This window comes from Oncorhynchus gorbuscha, linkage group LG02 (assembly GCF_021184085.1).
Source record: "Oncorhynchus gorbuscha isolate QuinsamMale2020 ecotype Even-year linkage group LG02, OgorEven_v1.0, whole genome shotgun sequence".
Taxonomy (NCBI): Eukaryota; Metazoa; Chordata; class Actinopteri; order Salmoniformes; family Salmonidae; genus Oncorhynchus; species Oncorhynchus gorbuscha.
Genome location: NC_060174.1, coordinates 26976435 through 27001677, shown reverse-complemented (window position 1 = coordinate 27001677; position 25243 = coordinate 26976435). Strand labels below are relative to the sequence as shown.

Below are 25243 nucleotides of genomic sequence, written 5' to 3'. Positions count from 1 at the left end.
TCACATTTTTTTACCCTCCTCATAGGTGTAAGAACATTGAGGTGCTTCTGGACAAAATATAACAAATCTCAGAGGGATAAGTTTGGCTGCACTATTGACATGACCTTACAAGTCAGCCTCTACCCCCTAGTTCTACCTAAATGTAAAGACTAGGAGGTAGGTTTAATCCTCTGCTCTATCAGGCTTTATCTACCTGCCCGTATATTGAACTACAGAACTCTTTCTTCACATAATGTTTTTCCAAGTTAAATTGTTTTAATGCTGTTGGCACTTAAATGTTTTTTTTTTTGTTTTTTTTTACCATCGTTATATGGTAAACCAAGATGATCTTATAGAAAGTATGGTGAACATGTCCTTTTATGCATCCTTTTATAAGCATTTGAATAAGGAGTCCTAGGAAAATTATTATTATCATCCCAATTATAGTAGGCCAACATCCCCATGTGGATGTAGTGAGATATCAGGTGGGACATGGTGTTAGGGTCTGATTGTGCTGGCCGCCTCTGTTGTAGCTGAGTTCTTCAGTCAAGAGCTCCTCAAGGGCAGGGTTATTCAACTCCTACGAGGCCTGGAGCCTGTTGCTTTTGCCTTCTATCTGATCATTATTTGCACACACCTGGTGTCCCAGGTCTGAATTAGTTTCTGATTAGAGGGGAACAATGAAAAACCTCAGTGGAAATGGCTTCGAGGTCCAGAGTTGAGTTTGAGGGCTCTAGGGCAACACTATCCTGATACACACACTAAAGGAGGCAGATCTACAAGAGCCCCATAGGATAGGTTCAGGGCATTCAGGCTGATTTTAAAACAAAGCAATTTCCAAGTAAAACCAATATGTTGATTGATGTTTGTCTAAGAATGAGACTAAGATTTGTTTGTATTAAATAACTTTAATAGAAGAAAATCTGTTGAATTTTGAATGCATTCCACTTGGCACAGTGCTGCTAATATCACTGGCTTCTACTGTATACTTCAATCAACCATTACTAACAGGGCTGAAAAGTTCTGAGAGAATTACTCATTTACAAATAACACATCTTCAAGTCACTACATTAGAACTGTTACTTTTATTACAATAGTCAATATAAAAAAGCATTTCACAACACACTAAATCAAAATAGTTCATGGTTATAGTGGAAGAGTATGCTGCTCCTGAAGAAAGTCCTTGACAGCTTGTCGTCTGGCAACCTGTAATTGAAATGTGTTTTATAGTTGGTTTAGCATGCACTTCGGGAGACATTAACCTTTCCTGATGGAATTGTTTACGGTTTCCAACTGCAATCATAATCTACCTATAGACCTACAGAGAAATTTCCATCAATTCAAGTAAAAAAATATCTGAATTATTAATTTTGATCAAATGTGTCATTGATGGACAACTAAAGTTATTTCAACTTCAAATTGGTATGTGGCATCAAAAAGGTAGGCCATAAACTATAATTTGAGAAAGGATGTGAATGCTAGCCATGTGACGCTTTCTGAATGGGATTTGTCAAAGATGTTCGTTCACCAGTGAGGTTATTTATGCAGCTTAAATTATAACTTCTTTCACCTGAAATGTTTGTATATGCAGGACTACTACCAACTTGGATACAGGGATGAGTGCCAGAAGGTGAGTACTAGGAATGTGAATCTTTCACGTTCAAGACGATACAATAAGTCTCTACATTGAACAAAAAATATAAATGCAACGTGTAAAGTGTTGGTCCCATGTTTCATGAGCTGAAATAAAAAAAGAAATGATCCCAGAAATGTTCCATGTGCACAAAAAGCTTATTTTTAAATCATGTTGGACACACCTACTCGTGCAAGGGTTTCTTTATTTTAAATATTTCCGACATTGTAGAATAATAGTGAAGACATCAAACTATGAAATAACACATATGGAATCATGTAGCAACCCCCAGAAAGTGTTAAACAAATCAAAATATAGTTGAGATTCTTCAAAGTAGCCACCTTGATGACAGCTTTGCACATTCTTGGCATTCTCTCAACCAGCTTCATGAGGTAGTCAGAAGAAGGTAGAAGTTTGTTCAAAAGCTGTATCCATACCCATTGATGCAGTGACCACAATTTCCAGGAAAGCCAAAGTTCCAACAGCTGGGAATAAGAGCTCATACAAAATAATTTGCTGCGACTTATGTGGATGATGTTAAAAATATTTGTTGGTCTGATGTGATTAATGAGGAGCATCCAGACACTGCACTTAATTAATTTATAAAATTGCTTCTTCCAATTATTGATAAACGTTCACCTGTTAAGAAACTGACCTTTAGAACTGTTAAGGCTCCATGGATTGATGAGGAATTGAAAAACGGTATGGTTGAAAGAGATTGGGCAAATGGAGTGGCTACTAAGTCTGGCTGCACATTTGACTGGCTGAAATTGTGACTAAACTCAACAACAAAAAAGAAGAAACTGTATTATGAAACCAAAATCAATTATATAAAGAATGACGGAAAAAACATGTACTTTAAATGAAATTATGGGCAGAAAGGCATTCAACGCCATCTTATTATCACAAAACCATTTAATGTTGTCAATTATTTGTATGGTTACTTCATTGGCAAAATGGGCAAACTTAGGCAGGAAATGCCAACAACAAACAGTAATCCATCGTATTCATGCATAAAAAAAACTAAATGAAAGAAAAGCATTGCAAGTTTGAATTATGTAAAGTTAGAGTGGGAGAGGTGGGAAAATTGTAATCGATCAATAATGACAAACCTGGCATTGACAACTTACATGGAAAGCTACTGAGGATGGTAGCTGACTCTATAGCCACTCCCATCTGTCATATATTTAATCTGAGCCCAGAGGAAAGTGTTCGTCTTCAGACCTGGAGGGAAGCCAAAGTAATTCCGCTACCCAAGAGTGGTAAAGCGGCATTCACTGGTTCTAACAGCAGACATACCAGCTTGCTGCCAGCTCTTAGCAAACTGTTAGAAAAAAATGGTGTTTGACCAAATACAATGCTATTTCTCTGTAAACAAATTAACAGACGTTCAGCATGCTTATAGTGAAGGGCACTCAACATGTACAGCACTGACACAAATGACTGATGATTGTTTGAAATAAATTTATAATAGGAAGATTGTGGGAGCTGTACTGCTTGATTTCAGTGCAGCCTTTGATATTATTGACCATAACCAGTTGTTGAAAAAAAATATATGGTGTTATGGCTTTAACCTCAGCTCTGAATCCACAATATTGTAATCTAATAGAACTCAAAGGGTGTTCTTCTTTAACTTCTTTGGGACTGGGGGGCAGTATTGAGTAGCTTGGATGAAGGCAGGCAAAAACCTGAGAAAAAATCCAACCAGGAAGTGGGAAATCTGAGGTTGGTCGTTTTTCAACTCATTGCCTATGGGGTCATATTGCACTTCCTAATAAGGCTTCCACTACATGGCAACAGTCTTTAGAACCTTGTTTGATGCTTCTACTGTGAAGGAGGGGGAAATGGGAGCTGAATGAGTCAGAGGTCTGCCAGAGTGGCATGAGCTGATCATGCTCGATCACGTGAGAGTAAGCTCTGTTCCATTGCATTTCTACAGACAAAGGAATTCTCCGGTTGGAACATTATTGAAGATTTATGATAAAAACATCCTAAAGATTGATTCTATACTTTGTTAGACATGTTTCTACGAACTGTAATATGACCATTCTGAACTTTCACCTGGACTTGCCCGCGTGTCGTGAGTTTGGATTGTGTACTAAACGCGCAAACAAAAAGGAGGTATTTGGACAAATTATGGACATTATCGAACAAATTAAACATTTATTGTGGAACTGGGATTCCTGGGAGTGCATTCTGATGAAGCTCATCAGAGGCAAGTGAATATTTATAATGCTATTTCTGACTTTGTTGACTCCACAACATGGCGGATATCTGTACGGCTTGTTTTGTTGTCTGAGCGCTGTACTCAGATTATTGCATAGTATGCTTTTTTGGTAAAGCTTTTTTTGAAATCTGACACAGTGGTTACATTAAGGAGAAGTGGATCTAAAATTCCATGCATAACACTTTTTAGCAATGTTTATTATGAGTATTTATGTAAATTGATGTGGCTATGCAAAAACACCGGATGTTTTGGAAATACTGAACGTAACGCGCCAATGTAAACTGAGATTTGTGGATATAAATATGAACTTTATCGAACAAAACATACATGTATTGTGTAACATGAAGTCCTACAAGTGTCAAAGGTTAGTGATTCATTTTCTCTATTTCTGCTTTTTGTGACTTATCTCTTTGGCTGGAAAATGGCTGAGTTTTTCTGTACTGACCTAACATAATCTTTTGGTGTGCTTTCTTCGTAAAGCCTTTTTGAAATCGGACACTGTGGCTGGCTTTACAACAAGATTATCTTTAAAATGGTGTGAAATACTTGTATGTTTGAGGAATTTTAATTATGGGATTTCTGTTTTGAATTTGGCGCCCTGCACATTCACTGGCTGTTGTTGAGGTGTGACGCTACCATCCCGAATATCCCACAGAGGTTTATGGAAGCTTCTCTAATGTCAAACATGTAAAGTGTGGTGTACCGCAGGGCAGCTCTGTAGGCCCTCTACTCTTTTCTATTTTTACCAATGACCTGCCACTGGCATTGACAAAGCATGCGTGTCCATGTATGCTGATGATTCAGCCATATACGCATCAGCAACCACAGCTAATGAAGTCACTGAAACCAATAAAGAGTTGCAATCCTTTGGAATGGGTGGCCAGTATATAAACTGGTCCTGAACATCTCTAAAACGAAGAGCATTGTATTTGGTACAAATCATTCCCTAAGATCTAGCCCGTAGCTGAATCTGGTAATGATTAGTGTGGCTGTTGAATAAGTTGAGGAGACTAAATTACTTGGCATTACCTTAGAATGTAAACTGTCATGGTCAAAACATATAGATTCAATGGTTGTGAAGACGGGGAGAGTTCTGTCTGTAATAAAGTGATGCTGATTTGACACAACACTCCAAAAGCAAAGTTCTGCTGGCTCTAGTTTTGTCTAATCATTATTATTGTCCAGTCGTGTGGTCCAGTGCTTCAAGGAAAGACCTAGTTAAGCTGCAGCTGGCCCAGAACAGAGCGGCACGTCATGCTCTTCATTGTAATCAGGAGGGCTGATATAAATACTATGCATGCCAGTCTGTCATGGCTAAGAGTCAAAGAGAACTGCATCACTTCTGTTTATAAGAAACATTGTGTTGTGGAATTCACTTCCATCTCAAATTGCACAAACAAACAGCAAACCTGGTTAAAACAACACCTCATGGCACAACGTCTCACCCCTATTTGACCTAGTATGTATGTATGTATGTATGTATGTATGTATGTATGTATGTATGTATGTATGTATGTATGTATGTATGTATGTATGTATGTATGTATGTATGTATGTATGTATGTATGTATGTATGTTTGGATTGATATGTAGGCTACGTGTGCCTTTTTAAAAAATGCATGTAGTTCTGTCCTTAAGGTATAGGGGGCAGCATTTTCACTTTTGGATAAATAGCGTGCCCAATTTCAACTTCCTGCTACTCATGCCAAGAATATAAGATATGCATATTATTAGTAGATTTGGATAGAAAACACTGAAGTTTCTAAAACTGTTTGAATCATGTCTGTGAGTATAACAGAACTTATATAGCAGGCAAAACCCCGAGGACTAAACGTTCAGAATGTTCTTTTTTGAGGTCTGTCTGTTCAGTGAATACTCATTGGGAAACGATATTTCTTCGGCCCTTGTTTTCAGTTCCTACCGCTTCCACTGGATGTCACCAGTCTTTGGAATTTGGTTGAGGTTATTCCTTTGTGCAATGAAAAAGTACGGCCATCTAGGAAATGGGTAACACTGCCGAGAGTTGCGCAAGACTTGAAAAGTAGAGTTGGCTTGTTGTCTTCCTGTATTGAACACAGATAGACCAGTCTTCAATTTGATCGATTATTAACGTTTAAAAATACCTAAAGTTGTATTACAAAAGTAGATTGAAATGTTTTGGCAAAGTTTACAGGCAACTTTTGAGATATTTTGTAGTGACGTTGCGCAAATTGGAAGCTGTTTTTTTTTCTGGATCAAACGCAGATCCATGCAGACCTCCTCTAGAGCAGTGATGTTTTAGGGCTGTTGCTGGGCAACACAGACTTTCAACTCCCTCCAAAGATGTTCTATGGGGTTGAGATCTGGAGACTGGCTAGGCCACTCCAGGACCTTGAAATGATTCTTATGAAGCCACTCCTTCGTTGACCGGGCGGTGTGTTTGGGATCATTGTCATGCTGAAAGACCCAGCCACGTTTCATCTTCAATGCCCTTGCTGACGGAAGGAGGTTTTCACTCAAAATCTCACAATACATGGCCCCATTCATTCTTTCCTTTACACGGATCAGTTGTCCTGGTCCCTTTGCAGACAAACAGGCCCAAAGCATGATGTTTCCACCCCCATGCATCACATTTACATTTACATTTAAGTCATTTAGCAGACGCTCTTATCCAGAGCGATTTGTAGGTATGGTGTTCTTTGGATGCAACTCAGCATTCTTTGTCCTCCAAACACGACGAGTTGAGTTTTTACCAAAAAGTTAGATTTTGGTTTCATCTGACATTCTCCCAATCTTCTTCTGGATCATCCAAATGCTCTGTAGTAAACTTCAGACGGGCCTGGACATGTACTGGCATCTTTTTAAGTGTGAGAACTTGCACAATTGGTGGCTGACTAAATACTTTTTTTGCCCCACTGTATCTATGTATTTTAATCCCTCCCCATATACTACCTACTGACCTCAGACAACCTCTATTAAAGGAAGCTAAATGTGGAGAGTGGAGGACAGAGGAGCCTCTTAAAGAAGTTACAGGTCTGTGAGAGCCAGAAATCTTGCTTGTTTGTAGGTGACCAAATACTTTTTTCCCACCATAATTTGCAAATAAATTCTAAAAAAAAATCATACAATGTGATTTTCTGGATTTTATTTCTCATTTTGTCTGTCACAGTTGAAGTGTACCTATGATGAAATTACAGGCCTCTCATCTTTTTAAGTGGGAGAACTTGTGGCTGACTAAATACTTTTTTGCCCCACTGTATATGGACGGAATTAATCGAACAAAAGGACCAATTGTGATGTTTATGGGATATATTGGAGTGCCAACAAAAGAAGCTCGTCAAAGGTAAGGCATGTTTTATATTTTATTTCTGCGTTTTGTGTAGTGCCTCCAGGGTTGAAATATGCTACTTTTTGTTTACGGTTGTGCTATCATCAGATAATAGCTTCCTATGCTTTCGCCGAAAAGCCTTTTAAAAATCTGACATGTTGGCTGGATTCACAACTAGTGTAGCTTTAATTTAGTATCTTACATGTGTGATTTAATAAAAGTTAGATTTTTATATAATTTATTTGAATTTCCCGCGCTGCATTTTCCCTGGCTTTTGGCCGAGTGGGACGCAAGCGTCCCCTATACCTTAAGAAGTTAAGCTGTTCTGGTCTATTAATGTTCTGTATTATGTCATGTTTTGTGTGGACCCAGGAAGAGTAGCTGCTGCTTTTGCAACAGCTAATGGGGATCCTAATAAAATACCAAAATAAAATGAGCTATCAGCCTCAGAAATTTCAGCCCTAATATATGCTTCATAGAGTTCAAGTAAGAGACACATCTAAACATCAACTGTTCAGAGGAGACTGTGTGAAATCAGGCCTTCGTGGTCAAATTGCTACTAAAGGACACCAATAAGAGATTTGCTTGGACCAAGACACACAAGTAATGGACATTAGAACGGTGGAAATCTGTCTTTTGGTTTGATGAGTCCAAATGTGAGATTTTTGGTTCCAACTGCTGTGTCTTTGTGAGATGCAGATTAGGTGAATGGATGATCTCTGCATGTGTGGTTCCCACTGTGAAGCATGGAGGAGGAGGTGTGATGGTGTAGGGTTGCTTTGCTGGTGACACGGTGTGTGATTATTTTTTAGAATTCAAGGCACACTTAACCAGAATGGCAATACACCATCCCATCTGGTTTGCACTTATTGGGACGATAATTTTTAAAAATGTTTTATTTCACCTTTATTTAACCAGGTAGGCCAGTTGAGAACAAGTTCTCATTTACAACTGCATCCTGGCCAAGATAAAGCAAAGCAGTGCGACAAAAACAACAACACAGTGTCATGACGTTGGCCTGAGGGGGAGGTTTATGACCCTCATAAAGATGGGAAACGAACCATATTCTGGTAATCCAACCAGTTGAAAATATGCGTTGGGACTTAATGAATATGATGTCAGTTCAGTTGGTGTCTGAGACATGATTACTGATGATAGTTTGTCATCCTATCTTGGAAAGTCTACACTTTCTGATGTTTTGGTCACTTTTGAATGCTGGCGGTGCTTTCACTCTAGTGGTAGCATGAGATGGAGTCTACAACCCACACAAGTGGCTCAGGTAGTGCAGCTCATCCAGGATGGTTCATCAATGCGAGCTGTGACAAGAAGTTTTGCTGTGTCTGTCAGCGTAGTGTCCAGAGCATGGAGGACCTACCAGGAGACAGGCCAGTACATCAGGAGACGTGGAGGAGGCCGTATGAGGGCAACAACCCAGCAGCAGGACCGCTACCTCCACATTTGTGCAAGGAGGAGCAGGAGGAGCACTGCCAGAGCCCTGCAAAATGACCTCCAGCAGGCCACAAATGTGCATGTGTCTGCTCAAACGGTCAGAAACAGACTCCATGAGGGTGGAATGAGGGCCCGACGTCCACAGGTGGGGGTTGGGCTTACAGCCCATCACTGTGCGGGACGTTTGGCATTTGCCAGAGAACACCAAGATTGGCAAATTTGCCACTGGCGCCCTCTGTGCTCTTCACAGATGAAAGCAGGTTCACACTGAGCACATGTGACAGAGTCTGGAGACGCCGTGGAGAACGTTCTGCTGCCTGCAACATCCTAGAGCATGAACGGTTTGGCGGTGGGTCAGTCATGGTGTGGGGTGGCATTTCTTTGGGGGGCTGCACAGCCCTCCATGTGCCCGCCAGAGGTAGCCTGACTGCCATTAGATACCGAGATGAGATCCTCAGACCCCTTGTGAGCCCATATGCTGGTGCGGTTGGCCCTGGGTTCCTCCTAATGCAAGACAATGCTAGACCTCATGTGGCTGGAGTGTGTCAGGAGTTCCTGCAAGAGGAAGGCATTGATGCTATGGACTGGCCTACCCGTTCCCCAGACCTGAATCCAATTGAGCACATCTGGGACATCATGTCTCGCTCCATCCACCAACGCCACTTAGCACCACAGACTGTCCAGGAGTTGGCGGATGCTTTAGTCCAGGTCTGGGAGGAGATCCCTCAGGTGACCATCCGCCATCTCATCAGGAGCATGCCCAGGCGTTGTAGGGAGGTCATACAGGCACTTGGAGGCCACACACAATACTGAGCCTCATTGACTTGTTTTAAGGACATTACATCAAAGTTGGATCAGCCTGTAGTGTGACTCCAAAACCAGACATTCATGGGTTGATAAATTTGATTTCCATTGATCATTTTTGTGTGATTTTGTTGTCAGCACATTCAACTACATAAAGAAAAAAGTATTTAATAAGAATATTTCATTCATTCAGATCTAGGATGTTTTATTTTAGTGTTCCCTTTTTTTGAGCAGTGTAGTTATCAGATTCACATGGAATTGTTGTGCAATTTAAATGTTTAAATATGAAACTATTTGTGAAAACATTAAATGTAATTTAGCTTCTTAATGAGAGAACGGTTTGTCATAAAGTAAACTCTGCCCATGTGAACAGACAGTGGTTGTAAACTATGAAACACGACCCTCTCTCCTAAACCTATATAATCCCCATGCCGAAAATGTAACTTCCTGTTCCAAGGACGTGCGGACTGGCAGTCCCCACGTTGAAAGGACAAAGACCACCTACAGAACTAAGCCAACATCAGCAAGAACCTAACCCAATTGGCATCGAATTTCAATGTGAAGGTGACGACCTACACGCCGAAAGGATGAATTTTGACTATACCAGCCAGAATATAGCATGAGCTAAAAAGTATGGCAACTTGAAATCTTATTCACTCCAGAAGTGATAACTCCTAGCCGTTGCATTAGCAGCAGTCACTGTAAACATGGGCTAGGAAAGGACGGACGATGTATCCAGTCTAACAAACACAACGATACTACAAAGTATCGTTTTCCACCAGACATTCTTCAAAGGACAACCCTGCCTACCATCTACGACCAATCTACCGAAGCGCAGCTCAGAGTAAATATTTATTGCATTTTCCTTTTTCAAATGGGTGGTTATTTAGAATGCATAAGATTCTGTATTTAGGAAAGCATAGCTTGTCCCTTTGTTACTCAGTCTTCCCGCTCTTTCACTCAAACCCAACCCCGTCTCTTGGTGTAACCAGCTGTCGTATCTGTTCCGTCCACCTGGGACGTTTTCTTTATGACATAATTTGTAATCAATGTATGATCCATTCTGTGTAGATGTAATTCAGTGTGACTATTTAGGTATTTAGTAAATAAATAATTAAACCAAATGTTGTATTGCTGATTCAACTTGTTAGCCAGGGTTCGTGAAGATAACCAAGAATTTACAATTACAGATGAGACTGAATAAAGTGACGATTAAATATTGACTGCTATTGATGTAAAAGATTACCAGGTCTTTAAGAGTGTATTCGGAAGATAACAGCTCTATAAACATTATTTCGTGGTGCCCCAACTTTCTAGTCAATTACATTAACCTGATTAGCTTAATCAGGTAATATTAATTACAGAGAAATTATTTTCTAGAATAGCATATCATATCACTTAATCCAGCATAGCCAAAGACACGACAACAGAGTTACACATAAATAAACGTACAGTCAATAACACAATAGAATGTACAGTGTGTGCAAAAGTAGAAGAGTAGGGAGGCAAGGCAATAAATATGCCATAGAGGCTAAATAATTACAATTTAGCATTAACACTGGAGTGATAGGATGTGCAGATGATGATGTGCAAGTAGAGATACTGGGGTATAAAAGAGCAAGAAGATAAATAACAATATGGGGATGAGGTAGTTGGGTGTGCTATTTACAGATTGGCTGTGTACAGTGATAGGTAAGCTGCTCTGACAGCTGATGCTTAAAGTTAGAGGGAGATATAAGTCTCCAGCTTCAGTGATTATTGCAATTCGTTCCAGTCATTGGCAGCCACTAATGCTCTATTTGTTTTTCTACAGGACAATGACCCAACATACCTCCAGACTGTGTAAGGGCTATTTGACCAAGAAGGAGAGTGATGGAGTGCTGCATCAGATCACCTGGCCTTCACAATCATCTGACCTTAACCACATTTAGATGAGTTGGACTGCAGAGTGAAGTAAAAGCAGCCAACAAGTGCTCAGCATATGTGAGAACTCCTTCAAATCTGTTGGAAAAGCATTCCAGGTGAAGCTGGTTGACAGAATGCCAAGAGTGTGACACGCTGTCATTAAGGCAAAGGGTGGCTACTTTGAACAATCTAAAATATATTTTGATTTGTTTAACACTTTTTTGGTTACTACATGATTCCATGTGTTATTTCATAGTGTTGATGTTTTCACCATTATTCTACAATCTAGAAAATAGTACAAATAAAGAAACCCTGGAATGAGTAGGTGTGTCCAAACCTTTGACTGGTACTGTATATACAGTGCCTTGCGAAAGCATTCGGCCCCCTTGAACTTTGCGACCTTTTGCCACATTTCAGGCTTCAAACATAAAGATATAAAACAATTTTTTTGTGAAGAATCAACAACAAGTGGGACACAATCATGAAGTGGAACAACATTTATTGGATTTTTCAAACTTTTTTAACAAATCAAAAACTGAAAAATTGGGCGTGCAAAATTATTCAGCCCCCTTAAGTTAATACTTTGTAGCGCAACCTTTTGCTGTGATTACAGCTGTAAGTCGCTTGGGGTATGTCTATCAGTTTTGCACATCGAGAGACTGAATTTTTTTCCCATTCCTCTTTGCAAAACAGCTCAAGCTCAGTGAGGTTGGATGGAGAGCATTTGTGAACAGCAGGTATCAGTTCTTTCCACAGATTCTCGATTGGATTCAGGTCTGGACTTTGACTTGGCCATTCTAACACCTGGATATCTTTATTTTTGAACCATTCCATTGTACATTTTGCTTTATGTTTTGGATCATTGTCTTGTTGGAAGACAAATCTCTGTCCCAGTCTCAGGTCTTTTGCAGACTCCATCAGGTTTTCTTCCAGAATGATCCTGTATTTGGTTCCATCCATCTTCCCATCAATTTTAACCATCTTCCCTGTCCCTGCTGAAGAAAAGCAGGCCCAAACCATGATGCTGCCACCACCATGTTTGACAGTGGGGATGGTGTGTTCAGGGTGATGAGCTGTGTTGCTTTTACACTAAAACATAACGTTTTGCATTGTTGCCAAAAAGTTCAATTTTGGTTTCATCTGACCAGAGCACCTTCTTCCACATATTTGGTGTGTCTCCCAGGTGGCTTGTGGCAAACTTTAAACTACACTTTTTATGGATATCTTTAAGAAATGGCTTTCTTCTTGCCACTCTTCCATAAAGGCCAGATTTGTGCAATATACGACTGATTTTTGTCCTATGGACAGTGTCCCACCTCAGCTGTAGATCTCTGCAGTTAATCCAGAGTGATCATGGGCCTCTTGGCTGCATCCCTGATCAGTCTTCTCCTTGTATGAGCTGAAAGTTTAGAGGGACGGCCAGGTCTTGGTAGATTTGCAGTGGTCTGATACTCCTTCCATTTCAATATTATCGCTTGCACAGTGCTCCTTGGGATGTTTAAAGCTTGGGAAATCTTTTTGTATCCAAATCCAGCTTTAAACTTCTTCACAAGAGTATCTCGGACCTGCCTGGTGTGTTCCTTGTTCTTCATGATGCTCTCTGCGCTTTTAACGGACCTCTAAGACTATCACAGTGCAGGTGCATTTATACGGAGCCTTGATTACACACAGGTGGATTGTATTTATCATCATTAGTCATTTAGATCAACATTGGATCATTCAGAAATCCTCACTGAACTTCTGGAGAGAGTTTGCTGCACTGAAAGTAAAGGGGCTGAATAATTTTGCACGCCCAATTTGTCAGTTTTTGATTGACAATAAATGTTGTTCCACTTCATGATTGTGTCCCACTTGTTGTTGATTCTTCACAAAAAAATACAGTTTTATATCTTTATGTTTGAAGCCTGAAATGTGGCAAAAGGTCGCAAAGTTCAAGGGGGCCGAATACTTTCGCAAGGCACTGTATATGGTCTACCGTATGTAAGCACCTGAGCTGAGCAATAAGGGAGATGGGGCATCTAGATTCAAGTTAATATCACATCCATAAATGCGGTGAAATGCCTTTCTTGCAAGTTCTAACCCCAACAATGTATTAATCAATAAGAGGGTAGAACAAAAATACACAATATATAAAAATAAGAGGAACATGATAAAGTAAGCATAGTAAAGTAAACTCACTTTTGTACATCGCCTTGGTCTGTACAATTGACCTTATTTTAGCGCCCAAAAAACGTAATATTTCCAGGTCAACTGTAATGTCAATACCATTTTAAAGCACAATTTCTCCCCTTTCCAACAGAATTCATGCCAAGACCTCCACGCTACCCGGTTCTGCATGATTGAAGAAGGCAATGAGCTCCTTCGAGACTTTTTAAAAATGGCGGGTGGGGAAGCGAGAGGAGATGTGTGGGAAAACGCCTCTTTCACTCGATCTGTCCAACTTATCACCTTATCGCCTCTAAAAATTTAAATAAAACACTATAAAGAGTTTATATAATGTGTCATTACATACATATTTGAAGGTTTGTGTCGAATTTGAATCTGGTTTTTAGGGCGGTGCTAAAGTGATCTTAGAAGTAAACAGTGGCTTTGAGAATGATGATCGCATGCAATGATGATGCAAAAAATGACTAGGTATCCCCCCTTACTCTGTCACTGTCCAGTTCTTGTTTTTAAACGATGAGAGAAGTGCTACACCTGGTGGAGAGAGATTGTAAGACAGAAATAGTTGCTTTATGCGTGCTGTACGTTACGACATGACACGTCACGATGTAACGGAGGGTCCGTTTTTTAAAACTTATCTCCAATACTATAGAGCCATTACCATGTCGATCAACGTTTGATTAGAAACGTAGTTCACACCCCAGATTTTGAAGTCAACACAGTCGCTACAGTCCCATTAGTTTTCTTTGCAGCCTTCTTTGAATGTCGCTGTTGCACACATTTGTACGGAATGGGGTGAGTTTACGTTAAATACACAGGGTCAGTTCCAGTACCATATTTACAATGTGCAGGGATAGTGGATCAAAAAAGCGATAGTGGCTCATCCATCTGTTCTTGGTTGTAACTCTCACAATAGAGTTCCAAACTGCCTCTGGAAGCAACGTCAGCACCATAACAGTTAGTCGGGTGCTTCATGAAATGGGTTTCCATTGCCTAGCAGCCGCAAATAAACCTTAATAATCACCATGCGCAATGCCAAGCTTCAGCTGGAGTGGCGTAAAGCTTGTTGCCATTGGACTCTGGAGCAGTGGAAATGCATTCTCTGGAGTGATTAAAAAAATATATATATATATATATATTTATCCGTTATTTTACTAGGTAAGTTGACTGAGAACACGTTCTCATTTGCAGCAACCACCTGGGGGATAGTTACAGGGGAGAGGAGGGGGATGAATGAGCCAATTGTAAACTGGGGATTATTAGGTGACCGTGATGGTTTGAGGGCCAGATTGGGAATTTAGCCAGGACACCGGAGTTAACACCCTTACGATAAGTGCCATGGGATCTTTAATGACCTCAGAGAGTCAGGACTCCCGTTTCACGTCCCATCCGAAAGACGGAATGATGAATCACACTTCACCATTTGTCAGTCTGACAAATCTAGTTTTGTCGAATGCAGGTGTCAGCATACTTTTGGTCATGTAGTGTACCTGCCAGCTGTTCTGCATATGCTGTGAGAACGCGCCCTGGAATACTAATCGGACCCTGTGGCCTTGACCTGATTTAGACTTTACTCACATCGGCATCAGAGAGCTAGATCACCCAATTTTCTGGGTCGGTGGTTACCCTCACATTGTTGGGCAGATCCCGGACGGGTCTTCCTTTGTAATCCGTAATGGATGGTAGCTCCTGCCACATGCGGCGTGTAATATGATTCCACTTCATTCCTATATTACCCTTTTGTTTGTTTGATGACTGTGGGGACAATGTCACCAATGCATTTCCTAATGAAGCCGATGACTGAGGTGGTTAACTCGATGTTATCAGCGGAGTCACGAAACATATTCCAATCAACGCTAGCAAAGCAGTCCTGTAGCATAAACTCTGATTATGGATACCCTTTCTCAACAGAGCGAGTCAAAGGTAATTCCTGTTTAAGCTTCTGCTTGTCAACGGGAAGCAGGAGTACGGAGTCATGATCTGATTTGCTCAATGGAGGACGAGGTAGGGCCTTGTATACTTGCTTGTGACTAGAATAACAGTGGTCTAGGATTTATCACCCCTACTGGCGAGGGAGACGTGTTGATGGAAGTTAGGCATCATGTGTCCTAATGACATGGAATAAAAATAGCTGGCAACCAGAAAAGCAGCCTCTGGATGTACGTTTTTCAGCTTGGTTATAGCCTTGTACAGTTTAACCTTTTGCTTGTAGGGGGCATACACAAAAACGTACCCATTTGAAACGACCTATTTCTCAACCCCAGAAACTAGAATATGCATATAGTTGTCAGATTAGGATAGAAAACCCTCTAAAGTTTCCAAAACTGTAAAAAATATTGTCTGTGAGTATAACAGAACTGATATTGCATGCGAAAACCTGAGGAAAATCCAATCAGGAAGTGACTCTTATTTTGAAACCTCTGTTCCTATCCTCCATTTAAAGGGATATCAACCAGATTCCTTTTCTATGGCTTCTCTACGGTGTCAACAGTCTTTAGACATAGTTTCAGGCTTTTATTTTGAAAAATGAGCGTGAAAGATCACATTGCATAAGTGGATAGGTGGGGGCTCTCAGAGTGAGTTTTGCGCTACAGAGTAAAGTGGCCATTGTTTCTCTCAGTGTTATTGAAAAACCTACACACCCGGTTGATATATTATTGAATAAATATTTTTAAAACAACCTGAGGATTGATTATAAAAAACGTTTGACATGTTTCTGTGGACATTATGGATATTATTTGGAATATACATTTGCGTTGTCGTGACCGCTCTTTCCTGAGGATTTCTGAACATAACGCGACAAATGGAGGTATTTTGAGTATAAAAATAGTCTTTATGGAACAAAAGGAACATTTGTTGTCTGACTGGGAGTCTCGTGAGTGAAAACATCCAAAGATCAAAGGTAAATGATTCATTTGATTGCTTTTCTGATTTTCGTGACCAAGCTACTTAATGCTTAGTGTACATAATGTTTTGCTATGCTATCGATAAACTTAAACGTTTGGATTGCTTTCGCTGTAAAGCATAATTTCAAAATCTGAGACGACAGGTGGATTAACAAAAGGCTAAGCTGCAATATTGCACTTGTGATTTCATTAATATTAATATTTTTTAGTAATATTATTTGACTGTAGAGCTATGCTATTCAGCAGTTGCTGGCGAAAATGATCCCGCTAACGGGATGGGCGCACCAAGAAGATAAGTGCCAGCTTGTTATTTTTCTTGTTCTGAGGTGAAATGTATACAACAGTCACGATAACAGCTGAAAACTCCTTCGGGAGGTAAAAGGGTCGGCATTTGACCATGAGGTATTCCAAGACTGGTAACCAATGGGGTTGATACTTCCATAGGCTTTGAGTCAGCACACCAGTTGTTGTTGATAAAGAGGCAAACCCCTCCCCCCTTGATTTCTCCAACTCCACTGGGTGAATGGAGAATCCATCAAGTTGGATAGCAATGGCAGCTATCTTGTCCGAGAGCCATGTTTCATAAAAGCAGAAAATATTGCAATTTCAAGAGTCCTTTTGGTAGAAAGGTAGACGTGGCATTGTGGGACCGGAACAACAACCTCTCCCTCATCCACATTGGCCAGTAGAATGGAGGGAAGAGGTGGCGGGTTCTCCCTTTACGTTAATCTCACTAGGATCCCCCTCTCTTGCCTCTAACGTCTACATTTCCTCTTTGGTAGGAATTGGGTCGGAATTACAGAAAGGGCAGATGAGTCAAAGTCGAAGCCTGAATTGAGGTAAGTAACTTCCGATCTGATGGTCAAAAGTTCTTGCCGGTTGTAAGTAATTGATAACAGCTACATTGAAAAAATAAAAGTAAAAATAGACTCACAAAAATAAGATACGTCCCTTTTTCAGGACCCTGCCTTTCAAAGATAATTTGGAAAAATCCCAAAAACTTTAAACACTGTTTCCCATGCTTTTTCAATGAACCATAAACATGTACCTGTGGAACGGTCGTTAAGACACTAACATTTTACAGACGGTAGGCAATTAAGGTCACGGTTATGAAAACTTAGGACACTAAAGAGGCTGTCTCTGAAAAACACCAAAAGAAAGATGCCCAGTGTCCCTGCTCATCTGCGTAAACGTGCCTTAGGCATGCTGCAAGGAGGCATGAGGACTGCAAATGTGGCCAGGGCAATAAATTACAATGTCCGTACTGTGAGACGCCTAAGACAGCGCTACAGGGAGACATGACGGACAGCTGATAGTCCTCGCAGTGGCAGACCATGTGTAAAGACACCTGCACAGGATCGGTACATCCAAACATAACACCTGCGGGCCAGGTACAGGATGGCAACAATAACTGCCCGAGTTACACCAGGAACGCACAATCCCTCCATCAGTGCTCAGACTGTCCGCAATAGGCTGAGAGAGGCTGGACTGAGAGCTTGTAGGCCTGTTGTAAGGCAGGTCCTCACCAGACATCACCGGTTTTGTCTCACCAGAGGTGATGGTCGGATTCACGTTTTTCATTGAAGGAATGAGCGTTACACTGAGGCCTGTACTCTGGAGCGGGATCGATTTGGAGGCGGAGGGTCCGTCATGGTCTGGGGCGGTGTGTCACAGCATCAACGGACTGAGCTTGTTTTCATTGCAGGCAATCTCAATGCTGTAACGTTAACAGGGAAGACATCCTCCTCCCTCATGTGGTACCCTTCCTGCAGGCTCATCCTGATATGACCCTCCAGCATGACAATGCCACCAGCCATACTGCTTGTTTTGTGCATGTTCTGCCATGGCCAACGAAGAACCCGGATCTCAATCCCATTGAGCATGTCTGGGACCTGTTGGATCGGATGGTGAGGGCTAGGGCCATTCCCCCCCAAAAATGTCCGGGAACTTACAGGTGCCTTGGTGGAAGGAGTGGGATAACATCTCACAGCAAGAACTGGCAAGTCTGGTGCAGTCCATGAGGAGGAAATGCACTGCAGTACTTAATGCAGCTGGTGGCCACACCAGATACGGACTGTTACTTTTGATTTTGATCCCCCCTTTGTTCAGGGACACATTATTCAATTTCTGTTAGTCACGTCTGTGTAACTTGTTCAGTTTATGTCTCAGTTATTGACTCTTGTTACGTTCATACAAATATTTACACATGTTAAGTTTGCTGAAAATAAACACAGTTGACAGTGAGTCTTTTTTTGCTGAGTTTAAATGTTTAAATGACAAACTAGTACATTTGGGTCAGAGTTTACAAAACGGCGGCTCTATGGCACTCAGATTAGGGGAAGCAATGGTATAGTAAACTACTTATTTGCCCCATTTTTGATCTGAAATCACCATCACCCACTAATTAACTAGTCATTTTATTTTCCTTGCTTCGACCATGCAGTGCGGTTTACAAAAGTGATTGCTGTCCTCGTTATGAAATTATGAACCAACCCTGCATATCTAAACTTGACCATATACACTGATTGCTTAAAGCAAAACTACCAAAACTATTGCTGATGATGAACCTGAACAATCTAAATAAAATCTAATATAGGCTATGCCTAATCAGCAGGTAGGCTATTGCCAGATTAGTTGTGTCTCCGGAAGTTTACTTCTTATCTGGTAAAACACTATTTTCAATAATACATTTGCTCAAATCAAATGTATTTATATAGCCCTTCGTACATCAGCTGATATCTCAAAGTGCTGTACAGAAACCCAGCCTAAAACCCCAAACAGCAAGCAATGCAGGTGTAGAAGCATTGCAATAACCTAGCAATTACATCGGTTGTCACTCAACTAATAAAGCCAAATATTGCACAAGCTTTAAAACAAATGTTTTTACTCTGAAGGCACAGATGTGCAAGATAAGGGGCCTAACTCGTTGGTCAACACGTGAAGCTGCGCACACCGCTACTGATATTGCCTGGGGTTGTTCGGCATGTAAAATTACTTGTAGATCAATGACTGTCAACACAGTTACATGCTTAGTTTGACAGTGAAGGAGAGGACACATAATTTGTCACAAAAGATTGGGTATAAAGTAATATGAGAATGTTTTTAGTGAACCAGCGATTCATAAAATTTGAATAGATTAACTGACCAATGCATGCCTCATTTTGATATTTTTGGGGTCCGCAGACCGACGCACTCGTATCTTAAACATTTGAACCGGGGACCGATGAGTATCATACAGAAATAGAAAACATTTAGTAAAGTGCCGTTAGATTACCTTCATGACCCTTGTCCTTCTTTGACTTGTGGTTCCTTGACCCCCTCGATCTCCTCCACGCCTGCCTGGGTCATGAGGTCAGCAATGTTCTTCTCCAGGTCATCGATGCGGGTGCTCATCTCATCAAGTGAACATGGTTAAGGAAGATAATGGGCTAGCCCAAAATGGACTTGTGGATTAAGCTGACGGATGGGATGTACTGGCTGGAATACCTCTCCACTATAACATTAATGATGATCACTAACAGACACTCCCCAGCCAAGATTCTGACTCCAACTGGTAAGACATATCTAATGTATTCCTATGCACTATTATACTATAATTATTTTATTATTGCTTCTTTCTGTGCTGTAATATAAAGGGCTACTAAAAATCTTTGACAAAATAGCTCATGTAAAATAAACATCAAAATGGACCAAAGACCATTATGTTTGGAAATGAACTAATCGGGGTGTTACGGTATGACACCCCATTTATAAAAGATGCATAACGACTTGAAAGATACCAAGTTACCTAAAAATGTTGAGGATATTTCTTCCGATGATCTGGTCTGACATGGTCTGGAATTTATCCTGCATCTGTTGCAGCAGCGTCTGGACCTTTTAGAGAGCAGTAACAGGTGTATCATTACACAGACTGATATGATCTATTGTGTTCAATAACCAAATTTGACCCATCTTGCTAGAAATGTATGAAAATCCAAAAGGCAAACTGGAGGATAGAAATAAAGAAATGGGTGGGTGGGAGAAAGTAGAGAAAAAAAATACAGCAAAGATGGTTTGTGGTCAATTCAGAATCATTTTGGTCAATTCAGAATAATTTTGTCCATTTTAATTGAGCAGGATTCAAACCATTGGCCGTTTTTATATCATGTTTGTTTATTTATATAAGCAATCTATACAGAGCATGATCATGGATAAAAAGAGAAGGTGTTCCTTTTTCAATCAGTGATGCCTAGATTATGGGAGATGTAGCTACAGCACTACCACAGAGAGAACAATGAGCCAGATGTTTCCCTGGATGTATACATCTGAAACATCCGGTTGGCATTTCCACCCCACCAAATATGGTGATGAGAGGGAACCCAGTGGCCAGCAATGGGAGAAGATGGCGCGAGATGGATTTTGGCCGAAATTCTGCAAATTGTATCATCAATTAAACATTTGATCTCAATACAGATTTGTTACCACCTACAATATGTTACAAATATAGTAGATTATGTTTTGTAGACTTTACCCTTCGCCAAAAAAAATAATAATGCGGTGTTTAGTAAGAGTGCAAGAGCGAATGTACTTATTGCCAACGCGCACTTCGCAGGGTATTCGTTCCCTAATAACGTATGCAAATATGTGCTAGAACGCGCCAATAGGATCTCGCTAAATCGTGCTTGGGTCTGCCCACCTCTTTGCGTGTTCTGCCTAAAGACTGTGGTCTATCTTGGGTTAGTTATAAACAACATCTTTGGCATTACAGCAATTGGAGCCATGATATTTTCTTACCGTTCTAGAGTTTGATACTCTACTTTTACAGTCATTTTGGAGGATCCTATTTCTTAGCTAGCTAGTTACATAGGCTATTGAAATGGTCGGCTAATGTAAATCGAAACATATCCATTCACCAGGCCTGGGTGAATCGTGGCTGGCTAGCTAATTTAGCTAGCTTCAATGTTATATACTCACCACATTGGTAAGGTCCTGAACTGACTTTGGATCAGTGTCTGCCATATTTTCCCTCTGCACGACACGTGTGTTATGAAGTGGTGTAAAATGAACTCTAGCTAAATTAGCTACCTTGGGCAAAAATAAATACAGGATCCCTAGCTCTACCACGTAAATCCAGATATGTCAGTCAGCTGTTTTTGCAAAACACGTATCGCGAGAACACTGAAGCAGGAACCCAACGGAACGTGGAACGTTTAGTTTTTGGTACGCAAAACCTCGATTTGGCGAAATTCGATTATTTTAATCCCGCGGTTTTCATAGTCTCGTAAACCCGACCCTATACAAAGTGACTAGCATTGATACATTGTGGGAGGCAACAAATTTGCCTATGGGCAGTGGTGGAAAACGTACCCAATTGTCATACTTGAGTAAAAGTAAAGATACATTAAATATAAAAAGTGAAAGTCACCCAGTGAAATACTACTTGAGTAAAATTCTAAAATAATTTAATTTTATAAAAATGTAAAAACGATTTCCATTACGGCTAGTCATGGGCACACTCAGACATAATTTACAAATTAAGCATGTGTTTAGTGTGTCTGCCAGATCAGAGGCAGAAGGACTAAGGCGATGTACCCGTTTACGTTACATGGACTAACCACCTGTCAGAAACTGTCATTGAGAACATATTCCCGGGGCGATAAAGTAGGCTAAACTGTAAATAAACAGGGTAATAAACGTGTAAACGGTTAAATAAAAATTTAACAAAGAATACTAGAGTATTGGAAACAAAAACAAAAAAATGCAACGTGCGCACCGACAGCCTCAGGAGCCCAAGGGGTGCACTTTTTGGTTTGTGCAGCTCTAGCGCAAAAACCAAAACGTGCATCGAGTTTGGTAAACCCTGGGACAGGCAGAGGGATCTATATACACCACCATGGTCTTCGAATATCCTGAACAACAGTATCCTTGGAAAGTGAGAAAAAAATGTACTTACATTGCGGTTGCGTTGTTCCCACTGGTGATTTGAATTTACCTCTTCCATTTACGCGCAAATTAATTGACTACTCCCCAAGAACGCGCTCCAATTTATTCATAGACGAGATCTATCTACTCTTCGACCAGTGCAACTACTATTGGCTATGGGGGAACAATATATGGGAATCACCGCATGACATGCATGATGATTAGTTTATCAGATATGGTGTCGTTGTTATTATCACATTACGGTATAGTTATTAACAAATCAGAGTTTTGTTTTCCCCTAATAGTTTTAATTTGGACACTCCTGGAAGTCATAGTCTCCCTAGACAGTGGTGTAAAGTACTTACAACTCCATACATTTCCCCTGCCACCCAAAAGTACTCGTTACATTTTGAATGTTTAAAAGGACAAGAAAATAGTCCAATTCACACACTTACCAAGAGAACATCCATGGTCATCCCTACCTACAATTGCCCTTATTTTAGCGCCCCAAAAACGTACTACTTCCAGATCAACTGTAATGTCAATACCATTGTAAAGCACAATTCCTCCCCTTTCCAACATGATCAATTACATTACTGTCTATTCATATGTTTAAACATACTGAATTGTATTTGGATGCATTTTACCGCCATATCATACTATGATATGATTGGTTAAGACCACCCAAATGGTTAGGTCATGGTCAATTTGATCCTGGTTGGCGATAGGTGAACATGCCAGTTATAGCTAGCTAATAAAGAGCTACGTTAAGAAATATCCTGTAGTACTGCATTTGATTATTTTGTACAAAGTGTACAAAACAAGACATTTTGTCAGAGTAAAAGGTCTTACAAGATGGATTTTTCTGGAGTTCCTTCACCTCGAATGGACTGGGAGTCTACAAATTTACCCGATGCATGGCGTAAGTACAAACAGCATGTGGAGCTAATGTTCACGGGTCCTCTGAAGGACAGGAGAAGAGGAAAAATGCAGCTACCTGCTCCTCTGGATCGGTGAAAATGGGAGAGATATTTACAAGACATGGACACTTACCGTGGCTGAATCAAAGGTATTGAAAATATACCACGATCGTTTTGAAGCGTATGTTGCGCCGAAGACCAATACGATTTTCGCTAGGTACAAATTCCATGGGAAAGTACAGGGAGCTAGCGAGTCTTTTGAAAAGTTTGTGACAGAGCTGCGTCTGCTTGTGAAATACTGTGCAAACAAGGATAAGATGGTCAGGGACCGTATTGTATTTGGAATACACTCACCGCGAGTGAGAGAGAAACTTTTGAATGTTGGGTCTGAGGTAACGCTGGACAAAGCTATCGACATAGCCAAATCTCAAGAGCTAGCACAGGCTCAGACGAATACCATTTCGCGCGGCATCACGTGAACAAGCAGTTCACGCTGTCAGGCAGACATCAAAGCACACTTCTGGTTCACAGCGCGTTTTAGAACGGAGAGAGACATAACTCCAAAACAGAGCGAAACAGAATCAAAACGCCCCAAAACATGTGGATACAAAGTGCATGGCGAACAAGGAAATTGCCCAGCTAAAGGCAAACCATGTACTAAATGTGGAAAATGGAATCACTTTGCAAAAGTGTGCAGAGCTTACTGTGGAAAAAACATTGCACACAATGAGTGAAGATGAAATGTCAATCAAAGAGTAAAACGCTGATGAACTGTTTATTGATTCAGTGACACAGAAAAGTCAAATATCAGAGACGGAGCAAGCCTTTGCTGACATTGAGATAGGAACACAAGGCACAAAGCTAATGTTCAAACTAGACACGGGTGCACAAGTAAACATTATTCCTCTGAATAAGTATGGCAGCTGGACATCTGAATGCGAGCTACAGCCCAACACACGCAGACTGACTGGTTATGGTGGTGAACAGCTCCCAGTAAAAGGCACATGCACTTTCAAATGCAAATACAAGGAAAGTGACATGATGTTGGACTGTTATGTTGTTGACACTAGAGCACCTGCAGTGCTAGGTTGTAACGCATGTTTAGACATGGACCTCATCAAGCTAGTTTTATCATTGACAGGACCAGTAGCGACAGACAATGTACTGGAGGAGTTTGCGGTTTTTACAGGAATAGGATTATTCCCAGGAGAATGTACCATTCACCTTAACAGAGACGCAACCCCTGTGGTCTACCCACCGAGAAAGATTCCTCTTGCTCTCTGTGCCCGCCTGAAGAAAGAGTTGGAGAGCATGGAGCAATCTGACATAGTCACCAAGGTTACAGGAATGACTGACTGGGTGAACGCGTTACTGGTGGTAGAGAAACCACGTACAGGCAAGCTCCGAGTATTGCTCGACCCAAGAGACTTGAAAAAGGCTATCAAACTCCCCCATTATCCTTTACCGATGCTAGATGGCATCACACACAAGCTAGAGGGAGCACACTACTTCAGTGTCATGGACACTATATCAGGCTACTGGGCTATCAAGCTCACAGAATGGTCATCTAAGCTCACAACATTCAACACACCGTTTGGACGCTACAGGTTCTGTCACCTGCCTTTTGGGATTATCTCAGCCCAAGACGAGTTTCAGCGAAAGATTGCTGAAGTGTTCGAAGGCCTTGACGGAGTTGTGGCAATTGTGGACGACATCCTTGTCTATGGTCGAACCAAACATGAGCACGACCGAAACCTCCGCACCATGCTGCAAAGGTCCCACGAGAGAGGAGTCCGGCTCAACCCCGAGAAGAGCACAGTCGGCGCTACAGAGGTCAGCTACTTCGGACATCTTCTCACAGTGACTGGAATCAAGCATGATCCACAGAAGATCTTAGCCATAAAAGAAATGGAGCCACCAAAGAACTGTACAGAGCTGGAAACAGTGCCTGGCATGGTCAACTACTTAGCCAAGTTCGCACCCAGCCTCTCCAATGCTAATGCACCCCTGCGTCAACTGCTAAAGCAGTCCAGTGAGTTTCTCTGGGAC

General features: G+C 41.0%; 1 protein-coding gene across 2 annotated transcripts; it reads right to left on the bottom strand.

The window, feature by feature from the left end:
* Nucleotides 1-867: 867 nt before the first annotated feature.
* On the bottom strand, nucleotides 868-22372 carry LOC124000187 (heat shock factor-binding protein 1-like). 2 transcript variants are annotated; one of them, XM_046306390.1, is made up of 4 exons: nucleotides 22306-22372; nucleotides 20180-20246; nucleotides 19648-19774; nucleotides 868-1185 (listed from the first exon to the last, which is right to left on the bottom strand). In XM_046306390.1, the coding sequence occupies exons 1-3, from the start codon at nucleotides 22351-22353 to the stop codon at nucleotides 19650-19652; spliced, it is 240 nt and encodes a 79-aa protein (XP_046162346.1). In that variant the 5' UTR covers nucleotides 22354-22372; the 3' UTR covers nucleotides 868-1185; nucleotides 19648-19649. The 2 variants fall into 2 exon arrangements, with proteins under 2 accessions (XP_046162346.1, XP_046162353.1); XM_046306397.1 differs by lacking the exon at nucleotides 22306-22372 and adding an exon at nucleotides 21327-21642.
* Between the last annotated feature and the right edge of the window lie 2871 nt (nucleotides 22373-25243).

Coding starts and splice junctions, on each gene's coding strand:
- LOC124000187 (XM_046306390.1), bottom strand. CDS start 22,353: ATGGAAGAGGTAAATTCAAATCACCAGTGGGAACAACGCAACCGCAAT. Junction 20,247..22,305: donor GGGAACAACGCAACCGCAAT/GTAAGTACATTT, acceptor GCTCTCTAAAAG/GTCCAGACGCTGCTGCAACA. Junction 19,775..20,179: donor AGACCAGATCATCGGAAGAA/ATATCCTCAACA, acceptor AACCATGTTCAC/TTGATGAGATGAGCACCCGC.